This window comes from Convolutriloba macropyga, chromosome 12 (genome assembly GCF_964194025.1).
Source record: "Convolutriloba macropyga chromosome 12, txConMacr16.3, whole genome shotgun sequence".
NCBI lineage: Eukaryota > Metazoa > Xenacoelomorpha > Acoela > Convolutidae > Convolutriloba > Convolutriloba macropyga.
In genome coordinates, this window is record NC_134479.1 from 39817929 (window position 1) to 39830787 (window position 12859).

Genomic DNA, 12859 nt, shown 5'->3' on the forward strand with positions numbered 1-12859 from the left:
CCGTTTGCATCGACCGGTTTATTTGGACTATCGTTCTCCTCTGAGATCATATTGACATAATAATCTTCATCTGAGTCTGCGCAGCTGGAATTTACAGCTGAATTGTGTACTAGGTTGACGTCCGTAGTTTCTTCTAACTGGATTTCGTTTTTTCATTGTTGTTAACTAGGGTGATTTCTAGGGCTTTAGATGCAGTTTCTGTCTTATTTAGTCATTCCTTCTTGATCTCCATATCTCTCATATTTGCTAAAAAAAATGTCCCGAATTAATTCGTCTTCGATTGAGCCAAGATTACAATGCTCAACTAATTTTTTCAGTGCTAGATGGAATTGTTCGACTGTTTCATCTTTCTTCTGCTTTCTTGTGAGTAGTAAGTAACGATCACATGTAATGTTCCTTGGTCGAATGAAAATTGCTTCCAGTTGGTCCCAAAGTTCTTTTGTTGTCAGACGCTCAACGTTTACGTGAGGATTAGTTCTAGTGTGCATTCGTCTTCCTCAATGACCTATTGCTAAATAGATTAAGGCTCTCACGTTTCTGTCTACTTGAGCCCAAGGTTTGTCTCCGCATATAATTCCGATGTGATCCCTAAGTTTACATTCGTACTGCCATCTGTTTTTGGCCATTCCGTTTCCGGTTAGGCGTTCTCTTTCGGAAGTTGCGTTTGAGCCGTTGACTGTTGGTTCCTCTATTGGTGCTGGTGGGACTGTCACTTGTTGGCTTTGCTGACAATAACTCTTCTAGTTTAATGTTTTGTTTAGCCGTTATGGCTAATTTTATGGTCGTTCGCCATTTTTCCCTCAGAAATTGGTAATCGACTAAGGCAGCCAAGTGGTCAACAATGTTGTTGCTAAATTTAAGTTAAAACATGGTTTTAGATAAGACTGTTTTCTTGCTTTGTTCTATCGAACTGCATCATAGCTATGATGCCAGTAGACGTTAATGAGATGGACCTGTAAAAAAGTTACAAGTAGAGTTTACAGTGGTGAATGAGTATACAATATAATATAACAATATAATGGAGTATTAGCTTAGACTCCTTAACAATACATATGTAAATGAAGGACGATTGTAACTTGGTTACGTAAACGTACTGCAATTGGCTTAATTACAATTATACTGAATTACTATGTTCCACAATACTAATAATAATAATAATAATATTAATAATAATAATAATAATAATAATAATAATAATAATAATAATAATGATGATAATAATAATAATAATAATAATAAAAAAAAATAATAATAATAATAATAATAATAATAATAATACTTATAATAATAATAATAATAATAATAATAATAATAATAATAATAATAATAATAATAATAATAATAATAATAATAGTAATAAAAATAATAATAATAATAATAATAATAATACTGATAATAATAATAATAATAATAATAATAATAATAATAATAATAATAATAATAATAATATTAATAATAATAATAATAATAATAATAATAATAATAATAATAATAATAAATATAATAATAATAACGGTAATAATAATATCACTGACTGATTGAGAAAACGATACTCTTGAATCAGTCTATTCCAGAAGTTTCACTAAATCCAGTATCATTATCGGTTTTCGAATAGGAAAGAAAGAATATTGGACCTCTTCAGCCATGCAAAACAAGTAAGGTCGATTTGGAGTACGCTCTTATAAGGTATTTAATAATCATCTAACTAAGAGTATCAAAATTTTTGAATATTTATTGTACAGTAGAAAACAAATTGGCATGGAAGAGCTTGAAGACGAGATAATAAATTTCATAGCAAATATATTTTTAACTAGATTAACCAAATCTGCCAAAAAATGTCTAAAAGATCAAAACACCAGCTGTAAAAATTTCCACCAAAAACAATGACATGGAAACGGCATTTTTCAGTCACAGTGTCTGATTAATCTGGTTTTCAAAGACAAACTTTCCATCGAATTGCTTGTAGAATTCGTGAACTTTGCGCATAAAACCATCCTGGTTTATTTGTCCAATTATAACATGGTTTTCGTGATATGCGCCATTTATCAAATTGGTGAAGTTGTTTCGTGGCATTGCCATCAAATGTTTTCCTTCATAAAGTCTTCCAAAATATACACTATAACGAAAAACTGAAAACACACAAGAACCAAAAAATTTGTCTTCACCCTCAGCATCGCCACCGCGACATTCCTGAGTACTGTTTACAGGAATTGAATAATTGTAATGACCATAACAATGCTTAGGGCAGTATTGAAGAATTTTGTCAATTAAGGTCATTGAGTAAACTTCAACGGCTCCCATTACAAACAAGAGAGGGTATCTTTTCCTGATGTCAGCTCTCTCCAAAGCAGGTTTGTAATTTAAACGCGGAAGAGGAAAAATTTGAACACCTGTATACAAAGGAACGTGATTTTCCCACGAATTTCCATAAAAACCGGCAATTTTCAGCTTGGGAAGCAATCTATCGGATTTTTCCTGAAGGTTTTCCAGAAGGCTGTCGAACAAAACAACTCGGAAATATGTATCGACGTCCACTTTGACAAAATATTTTGCGTTTGGACAACAGCAAGCTGCGAATTTCATGCCTGATAAAAGTTTAAACGTTGAGATCCAATACCCTTCTTCGACATTGAAAATAACCAAGTCATTATAGCGTTCTATTTCTTGCCTCAATTGGGAGTCAATTTGGGGAGGCGGCCTTGCCAAGGCGAAAAAATGGACATAATTCAAGCCATTCGATTTGTTTTGGAATATCGGGAAGTATGTTTCACGAACGTCTTTTCGCTTCGTGAAATCTCCAACTCTGGTCCAGATCATAAGAACTCTGAGGTTGTTGTTTGGTAGGACACTTTGGCAAATATTACGGAAAGTAAAACCGGGAAGTAATAATTTTCCTGCAGGAGGTAGTGAAAAAACTGTAGCGTTGGGATGAATCGGACCTGAAACGAACAAAAAAGCTGAAAAACCTGAAACGATCAACCAAAAAGCTGAAACAAAACATTAAAAGAAGTTAGAACGCATTGTTAAAGGAAACCAGCAAACTATGTGTCAGCCAAAAAAAACAACAAAGAAGAATTCAAAGTTATTAGGTTTATTTAATACTTGCTTGAAATAAAAAAGATTATTCTACTAACTAATTGACGTATAGTTTAATGATGAGTGTGTTTGCTTATTTTGGTACGATGTCAAAACAGTCATTTCCAATCAATGCCGATCGGAAAAAGTCATGTTCAAATCATAAACAAACGATCGTTTTTTAACAAAGAAAGCCAATGAAGTTAAGATTCAAAAATACAAATCCTTTAGAAAGGGTTATTTTAACAGAATAGACATTAAAAGTCGCCGTTTTTTGGATTTAAAAAATGATCAAAATACTTTATGCAGCTCAAAAATGCTATGGAGAGTTTGTATAAAAAAGACAGAACTAAATATATATATATATATATATAAACTTATATTTATATATGTATATATATATATATATATATATATATATATATGTATATACATATATACATATGTATATATATATATATATATATATATATATATATATATATATACATATATGTATGTATATATGTTTGCATATATATTTATATATATATATATATATATATATATATATATATATATATCTATATATATATATATACAGCGCGGAACAACAACTTGCTTATTAAATGTAGGAAGAAAAAAATTCAAAATATTCAAAAATTAATTTTGCAATCTGGGGAAAAATGCTGAAAATATTGGAAAAAAATGAAAAGTAAATAAAAACTTTAATTCTCATTAATTTTGTTGTCGTAAAAGTTATAAGAAAATTTTATTCCTCAAGTGACATTAGCTTAATCAGCATCTTCTTACAGCCTTTCTCTTCAGAAAGAATTCCCGGAGAAATATCAGTATTAATGGTATCCTCAATTTTTTTTATTTGACAGGAATCTTACAAAGTTGTCATTTTTTGTTATTATGACAAAAATTAGTTATCTTGTAAGACCTAGGCACAAAAATGGTTATATTGCAGTGATCTTGGAGAAAAATAGTTATCTTGTAGGAATCTGACAAAAAATATTATCTTGTAAGAATCTGACAGAAAATTTTTTATCTTGTAGGAGTATGATAGAAAATTGATTATCTTGTCATTTAATCTGCAATTCATTTTCTTTTCCAGTAATCAACAATTTTATTCTTTACAAAAAGCACAAAAAAATTTCCTCTCTGTGAAAAGGGTTTAAAAAAGCTAGGATATGATGAACTTATCATCTCTTTGCACTAACATAAACCAAAAATTTTCCGTTGCTATCAACCATAAATTAGGTTTTATGAAGCAAGGAAAAATTTAGTTAATTGAAACGTTTGGTGATATCCAAGATCAACAATTGTCTTAATTCCCTGAATTAATTTCAAAAATTATATTACTTAGTTATGTTTTTGGAAACTCGATAGAACAAAAAAATATGAGATGACGTATATATAAAAAACCTTTCTGTAAATGAAAATTTTATTTTGTTTCAGACACGACTTAACTGCCCAATTTTTTAAAAATCAATACTGGAGATGTAAAATTGTTGCCGAGATTATAACAATGATATACCAGACATTAAAGTAATTCTTTGCATACAGAGACATCATTTGTTGTTTTATTTTTGTTCTGTTGATTTTTAAATATACTGATCAAGAAAAAAAATACAGCAGTATTTCAAAAATTGTTGAATTTTCTTACCCACGTTTTCATTCACACTTTTTTACGTTTCTGCTGATTACTTGAATTAAACATTTAGGCATCCTTTTTTGTTGAAAAAAAAAACAAATATAGCAACATTTTAAAGATTCATCTCCTATCACAAATAACGAAAAACAGAAACGTACCTTCCGCGATCTATTTAATTTTTGGAGCTGAAAAAATTTGTTCTGACATAAATAACTGAGCAAATTCTTTTTGCAGCTTTTCTGAAGTTTGTGTTAATTGTCGTGTAACTGGCTGAACGAGAAATTTTCTGCAAACTTTTTCAAAATTTTTTTGTTAAAAAAGAAAGTGGCCTTAATGAAATAGATCTCCTCGTTTTATAAGAGAATCTATAAGTTGATGAAGACGTATGTTTTATAATGAAATTTCAAACAGCCTACCCACTTAATTTGTAAGGGTACCTTTAATTGGGTTCTTTTCATTGCATATGACTTTCATTTCCCAGTATTTCCGTATCGATAAATTGTTTTGGTGGTAGATTGTTGGTAGTTTAGAATATTTAACAAATTTTATCGGATTATGAAAAATTTATGAGAGGGACAAACTGCCCAAAATAGTTCATGCTAAGAATAGAGGGCACCATTTATTTCGTATAAAAATTCAAACAGATCGATATTTTGCTCAAAACGTAAAAGATGTGGTAATTGTTGCTTTGATTTCAATACTAAAATGGTAAAAGGTATTTTATAGTACCAAAATTTCTTGATAACGTTTTTAATGGAGAGATAATTTCAAAGATAAGATTAATTTTCACGTAAAATTTTTTCATTCTTTGATTTTGTAGTTGCACTACAATGAAGTAACTCTTTCAAATACCTTTTTATTGAAATATTTTAAGCAAAACGAACCCTTGTTTGTTATGAATTAGGAAGACAATAATGTTTGGTTCAAACATTTCTAACATGTAATGTAAAAAAGTGATTATTTTAATTTACACCTTTCAGATTTTTTTTAAAAGATAGGTTAAAATTAAACAGTTTGCAAAAAAAATCAAGCCGGAGACGAAAACTTCATTCTTTAAAACTTTACAGGATAAAAAATTGTACATGGATTTTTCACGCCAAACAATTTTTGAAACAAAAAGATGCTATTTGAAATGTTTTTAAATCGGTGAAAAATACTTCAATGAGTTTTTCCGTGACAAAAATTTGCCTGTCATTTAGCATATTTTCAAAAGGGCATTGTTTTGTACACATGCTCCTAACGATATTAGAATTTCTGATATATAAAATCTGGTAACAAGATTTTAAAACTCCTCCGTCGGCAGTTATCAAAAACTACAGTGCTTTGTCTAGAAACTTTATGATGCTCAACCAAATAATAATGATTTAAATTATTTTCTGTTCCCTAGTGTCTTTAATTATAAGGCCCTTAATTATCTTTAATCATCGTTTCTCCATCAACAGATAATATGAAATGCCGGTTCTAAAGGAGTTATTGTTAAGCTGAAGAGTAAAATTGAAAAACATTGCCTTGCATATCAAAGCTCCGCGCAAATGTAACATTACATTTGAGTGGAGCTTTGGTGTCAAGCGAAATTTTGTTTGAGATTCGCTACATGAACACATTGATTATTTTTACGATCCGAAAGTATGTGGAGTGTTTCGGTGTGCATTCTTTTTTACGACTTGAAAAGGAGTATTGGTAGACCATATCTTTTCTTTGATCGGCAATTTTTTGGAGTGTATTTAAAACATTATGGAAAACGTGAATGCCGCACGTGAAAACGAAGTGTGTTTAGTTTGAACTGCAAAGAGTTGTAGAGCAGAAAAAAAACAAAGAGTTGTTTTCTGCAATGGTCGTTTTTAGTGAGATATATATATATATATATATATATATATATATATATATATATATATATATATATATATATATATAGAGAGAGAGAGAGAGAGAGAGAGAGAATAACAATCGAGTGTTAAAAAATTTTTCGCTGAGCGAGCAAAATTTTTTGATCACTGTCGGCATTATCAATGAATTTTTTCAGTTTGAACTCCATTTTTTGTTAAAAGTTATTGTATCTTTTACTTGAACTAATAATAAGTTTTTTGACAATTTGAAGCAAAGAATAATCTTCTAGATTTGATTTTGAGCTAATTTGACGGGTTTGCATGCTTTTTTTAGCAGTTCTTGTTTTCTTCTTCAAATTTTGATAGCATTTGGGGATATCTCTGATTCCAATTAGCCGTTGAAGTTGTTTTGATTGTCTTTCGAGTCTGTGGTTAATTAATTTTAAATGAGCCTTTCGCTGTTGTTTTTTAAACTTTCATATAGCGTTTAAGTTTCTCTCCATTGTTTTTCGCATTTTTTTTGCTACAGATAATTTTGAGTTATCCCACGAGACGTTTTCCGATTTTCAACTGTTTCTAAAAATTGTTTGCATATTTTTTATGAATTTCTGCTACTCGCTATTGTTTTTTTTGTTAAATTTTTGTTTAAGATTTTTTTTTTATAGATTTAGCTGCTAGCAGGTTCCGTTGATGGATAAACAGGCATTTTTCACTGGAAGAAAAGTTAGCAACATTCTATTTTTTTCTGTTTCCTTTTCGTACCTTGCATGCATTGTTGTTTCATATGTTTTTGCCTGGTCCTATATGGTTCAATGGCTGATTTGCAAAAAGAATCAAAACAACGAAATATTTTCTCACGTAAACATAGATTAGAAGTAGCATCTCAGCTTTTTTTGGATAATTTTGTTCAAAAATTTTCTAGAAAATTTTTTGGACGTTGTCCTTCACTTTTTTCCCTTTCCCTTTCCTCCGTTTTCACTATACAAAAAATTTTTTGTTGTTTTTTTTTTCAATTTGAAGTCGTTTGTTGAATGGGAACTAATGGTATTACAAGTGTTGTTGCTAATAGGTGCTTTGGAACCGCATTTTTATCGCACATTTTTTCAGTTGTTGTTGTCAGATATTTTCCCTGACTAAATTTGTCAGTTATTATTTCACACTGTTTACTATAAATATTTAGACGTTCCATTGTGTCATTTTAGGTTGTTGTTTATTCACTTCGACTTCGTTTTTTTCACTTCAACACATGCTATGTTTTTTCATTCTTCGTGCTGTCTTCTTACAATTTTTCGGTAGTTTCACTTCAAGGAGAAGTCAACTTAGAGTAGATTTTAATCAAGCTGCAGTATTAAAGGGAGCAAAAACGAGTTGATTTGAGTAGTATTAAAATAGTATAAATGTGATATGGTACCAACTTAATACCACTTTGCTATGGCTTGTATGCTTCACCGGACAACCAACGCATTGCATGATTTTCCACCACTTGTCATAATGTTCATGGATAGTGGGTTTTCACGACTGACACTATTTGTTCTTAAAAGTTTTTGTTGATTTTTTATTTTTCGCCTGCATTTTTTGTACTTCTAATTGTGTTATCATTTAATAGCAATATGGACAAGTCTAAAGCTGGCTGATAAAATTTGTCTAAATTAATTTTTTTGTTGCAGTTCAAAACTGATGCCTCCTATAACTTTGGGATTAATTGTTTTTATGAAAAAATACCGAATTTTTGAGTTTTGCTAGGTTTTATTTTTCACATTGCTGTCTTCTCCTAGCCTCAAAAATTATAGGGCCACTCTGTTGCTAAGAGTGCCAAAAAATTGTAATAATTGTTGCAGTTAATAGATTTTTCTTGCTATGACTTACGCGTTGTTAGTTTTCAAAAATTTACTGTTGCTGTGGTATTAATTAACTTTTGCTGTATTGGCATCTAATGTAGTTATTGACAGTTTTCATATGCCACGGATGAAAGTTTTCAATAACAAGGATTAAATTAACGGAAACAAGTGCTGGATTCCGTAACTGCTGCTTTCCCTGAATTTGATAAATTTTTGGAAGTTTTTTCAATAAAAACTTTTTTTTAATAAAAATTTTTTTAATTAAGTAATTGGAATTTTTCAGTTCATTTTTGCCAACTTTTTCTTTTTTGTGATATCGTTAAGTCTCAATATTGGCCCGTTTTGTCAGTTGTTAGTGAAAAAAATGAATCGAAAGGGTTTGAGTTCCTGTCAGACGTTTTTTCATTTTGGCACTTTCTTTTCAAAAAATTAAATACATGCCTCGTTTTTTTTTATTTTGATTTTGTCACTTTCTTTTCAAAAAAGTTAGAATTTTGTCCTTAGTTTTGTTTATTTTGTTGTTTGTTTTGTGGTCTCATAGTTAAAAAATAACGGTTCGTAATTAGAACTGCTAGAAGGTATTTTTGGACTTTTAAAGTCTCATAACATGCTGTGGTTAAGGAAATCGGGATGTAGTTTAAAGATTCATATCTTGACGCCACCGACAGAGATTCTAATAATTGCCATTTCTTAAAGTTTTTGCCTGATTTTTGATTTCTTTCATTGACTAAATCAATGCTCAGATTCTAAAGAATCGTAGAGTAGAAATTTTTGTTATTGTGAGAGATTGTTAAATCTAAATTATGAAAAAAAAAAGTTCCGAATGTTTTTTTCTGGATTTTTGTGCATTTTTTGCATGTAGGGTCAAGGGTGCTATAGGGTCAAACATAATATCAGTTTTTAGCGGTGCAACCTTTAATGGCAACCTTTTTAATGGCAACCTTTTTTAGATTCCTTCTCTAAGCAATTTCATTTTTTGTTTTTGTTATTCACTTCTGTTATTACCCTTTTGTTCTTTGTAAATTAATTAATTTAACGTTTTTTACATTGCTTTCAGGCTTTTCGAGTTTTTCGTAGTCATGAAAGCTTGAAGACAACAAAAAGGACGATATTTTGACTAAAATAAAAAATAGGATAACAACAGCAAAAGAATTTTAACATATATCAGAAAATAATAAAACATCAAGTGTTTGAAACGGGAATCTGAAAAACGTTGCTATCAATATCAAATCTTTGAAATATATCAAATTATAATATTATATTTGAGTGGTGCTTTGAAATATATAGCAGTTAAAGGTTTGCAATGTGAAAAGACACATTACCTGTTGTGTTCCAGGGAGCATCCAAACAAAGTTTTCCGGATTCCGGGGGGTTCGATGACTCCAAGGGATTTCGTTGGACCAAATTATCAGAGTGCTCATGATAATAGAGCACCCTCAATATTGTTAATAGTGCGAAGAAAGCAATCCACCGTTTAAATAATTTCAAAGCAGAGGCAGAATGAATCGGCATTTTAATCTGTTTGGTGATGGAAGTAATTTTAATCTGTTAAAAACTGTTTGGTGATCCGTGTAGTCCAGTGATTTGTTTCCAGCGCTAAACTGCTCCAGAATTTTAATTCAAAATTTTGAAGAATATTGCATGTTTTCCAAAAATTGAATCAATGCAGCTCGCCTTAATCTACATTTGCGGACTATTCGCAATGCATCATATCACTATATATTGCAGAAATTCGCTTCTTGGCATTAAATTTTGTGTTTTTAAGGGCAAAATTAGCAACTGCTTTTTTACTCCATTTTGAAGAATTGAGGGGCAAAGGAAAGCATTCGAGTTCTCTGAGGAACAACAAAAATGCCTGTCATACGGCAATGGATACCATTCACATATCCATATCCGTATTTAGTGCAAATTATATTATTTAGTTCCATTTGAAGGGCAAGTGCTTTTCTGATTTCAGTTAAGTTTGTTTCCTTCATTTTTAGCAAAGTAATGTCTGTTCATACTGTCTAGGCAGAAAATTCATTTGTTCATACTATAAACAAATCTTAAAGTTGCTTCCTTGTTCGTGATTGAGTTGAACAAACCTTTTCTTAATTTGTAATCACTTAAATCTCTCAGTCTCCCATTTGAAACTCCAGAATTCAGTTTAATTTAAATCTTGCAAACCGCTTCTCAATTTAGCTCAGCAACTTCGACAAGTGCCAATCGCACCGCGATTGACCATTCTAGATACTAACAACTCAAATATAAATAATTAGCTCGCCACTTGCGGCGCAATTGCCCACTCAGAATTGTAATCGATCATTCGCAACTCAATTGGATTCATTCATCGCAATTGAGTATAACATGGCGCAGTCAGCACCGGACTCCAAGAAGACACCACTTCACATAGAAGCATTTTGGGAAAAGCCGACAGCAACACCTCCTCTGACGTGGGACAAATGGACACAACAGTGGAAATTGGCTCTACTAGCTAAAGAGGGAATTCAATTAGACAATCTGTTAAACGATCCTCCATCAACAGTAACTTACCCACCCGAACCAACCTATGAAGAACCAGTAGAAAACCGTACACAAGCGACGGAACGAGATCGGAAAGTCCGTAATCAATAATTGAAAGTCAATTGGCAAAATCGCTGTAAAAAGGTTGATGAGATTGGGATTTTGTGTGGAGATAAACCGTGGAAATTTGCGAACAAAAAGCGATATCACTGTTGTACTTGAGTATTGGAACAGAAGGACGACGAATTTTCAAGAGTAAACACCCCCACTTCCAAATAGAGAAACAACCTTTCAAAGAATTGTGGCAGGCAATGGAGGATTCATTCACGAAAGTTCGTAACATAACTTATGATCGCTTTGTCTTCTACTCTTGTAAGCAACAAAAGGGAGAATCTGTGGAAAGTTTCTATGGTCGCCCCACAGAATTAGCAGAAAATTTTACCCTAGGTAGTGAAGAAAGTACTCTGATTTGCGATGCATTCATATTAAATATGATTGATCATGAGACTCAAAAAGAGCTGTTGAAAGAAACAGTCGAGCCATCCAAAGCATTGGAGATAGCTTTACAAATGGAGATGGGAGTGCAGAATCATGTCAAGATAAACCAGAATTTGATGTCAAGCTCAAACTCTGTGAATTTAATCAACAATCACCAAATACGCAATCGCAACGCGAATGCCCAACAAACGAAGCGAGATTTCACACGATACGCAACTGTACCTCAGAATTACCAATATACAAGCATTTGTATGAATTGCGGCCTTCGTTGGAGTCATAACCATAAACAGATTTGCCCCGCGAATGGAAAAAAAATGTAATAATTGTGGCATCACTGGTCATTTCGCAAGAAAATGTCGCAAACCAAAAAAGTCACCAGGACAAACACAGAAAGCTCAACAACCGAACGTAAATCAAATCGATCAGTCTCCCGAAAAGAGTGATGATGAAGAATCTGTTAATTACATAACGAGCTACCAACAACTGTATGAACAGGTGTATGACTCAAACTATGATAGCGATTCAAATGATTACGTGGCGCTGATTTCGTCAGACTCAGTACATCAGCTGGAATCACTAAATGTAGAGGTACAACTGGGGAAAGTTAAGGCGCTAGCAATGATTGACTCTGGTAGTGCAGTTAGCATCATAACGGAAACTTTGGCAGATAAAATACTCCAAACCACTAAATCTGCAAAGTGGACCGACACGAAAGACAAAAGAACTTTGAAAACTTTTTTAAACGAACCCATAAAAGTTCTTGGACATTTGGAAACCACAATCACCTACAATCAGTGGAAAGATAAAACAGCAGTGTTGACTGTGGTAGAAGATGGGCACAGAAACATAATCGGGAGAGACCTTTTCACAACCCTGGGACTTGCAGTGGTACAACAACAACCTGATAATGGTAAATGCGTTAATAACATTAATACCTCTACATGTAAAATTAAAGAGACAATCGCGACGCAATTTCCTCATTTAGTATCAAGAATTGGTTTGTCCAAAACACATGTAGCGAAATCAAAGTTTCACCAAAAGTTTACAGCAAAGCATCAAAAGGTCGTCATGTTCCGATAAATCTTCAACCTGGAGTGTCCGTGGAATTAGAAAGATTACAAACTGAAGGTCAAATCGAAAAACTATCTAGATGCTCTGATGAACATTTCATTTCCCCGATCGTTATCACAGTAAAGAAAGACCAATCAATAAAATTTGCGTTAGATTCCAGAGTACTAAATAAAGCCATACATAAAAATAAATATCAAATGCCTAATATTGACATGCTCATTGACACAATATCACAGCACCCTACCAACACACAAAATGGCCAACAAGCGTTTTTCACCACATTAGACTTAAAGTATGCTTATAGCCAATTAAAATTACACCACGACACAGCAAAACACTGTAATTTTAACATCATTTGCGGAGAATCTACGGGTACATATAGATTCAAAATTGGTTTTTATGGTCTTACA

At 31.9% G+C, this 12859-nt stretch overlaps 1 protein-coding gene across 4 annotated transcripts in view; it reads right to left on the reverse strand.

Annotated features, from left to right (window-relative positions):
• Window positions 1–1862: 1862 nt before the first annotated feature.
• LOC142350661 (uncharacterized) overlaps window positions 1863–12859 on the reverse strand; it is a 35526-nt gene continuing 24529 nt past the window's right edge. For 3 of the 4 annotated variants that reach the window (XM_075402577.1, XM_075402578.1, XM_075402579.1), the window contains exons 2-3: window positions 9701–9979; window positions 1863–2939 (exon numbers count right to left, since the gene is read on the reverse strand). In XM_075402577.1, coding sequence (XP_075258692.1) covers window positions 1909–2939; window positions 9701–9890 — 1221 coding nt within the window. In that variant the 5' untranslated portion in view covers window positions 9891–9979 and the 3' untranslated portion in view covers window positions 1863–1908. The remainder of the gene's footprint in view (window positions 2940–9700; window positions 9980–12859) is intronic. The other variant, XM_075402580.1, reaches the window with a different exon arrangement.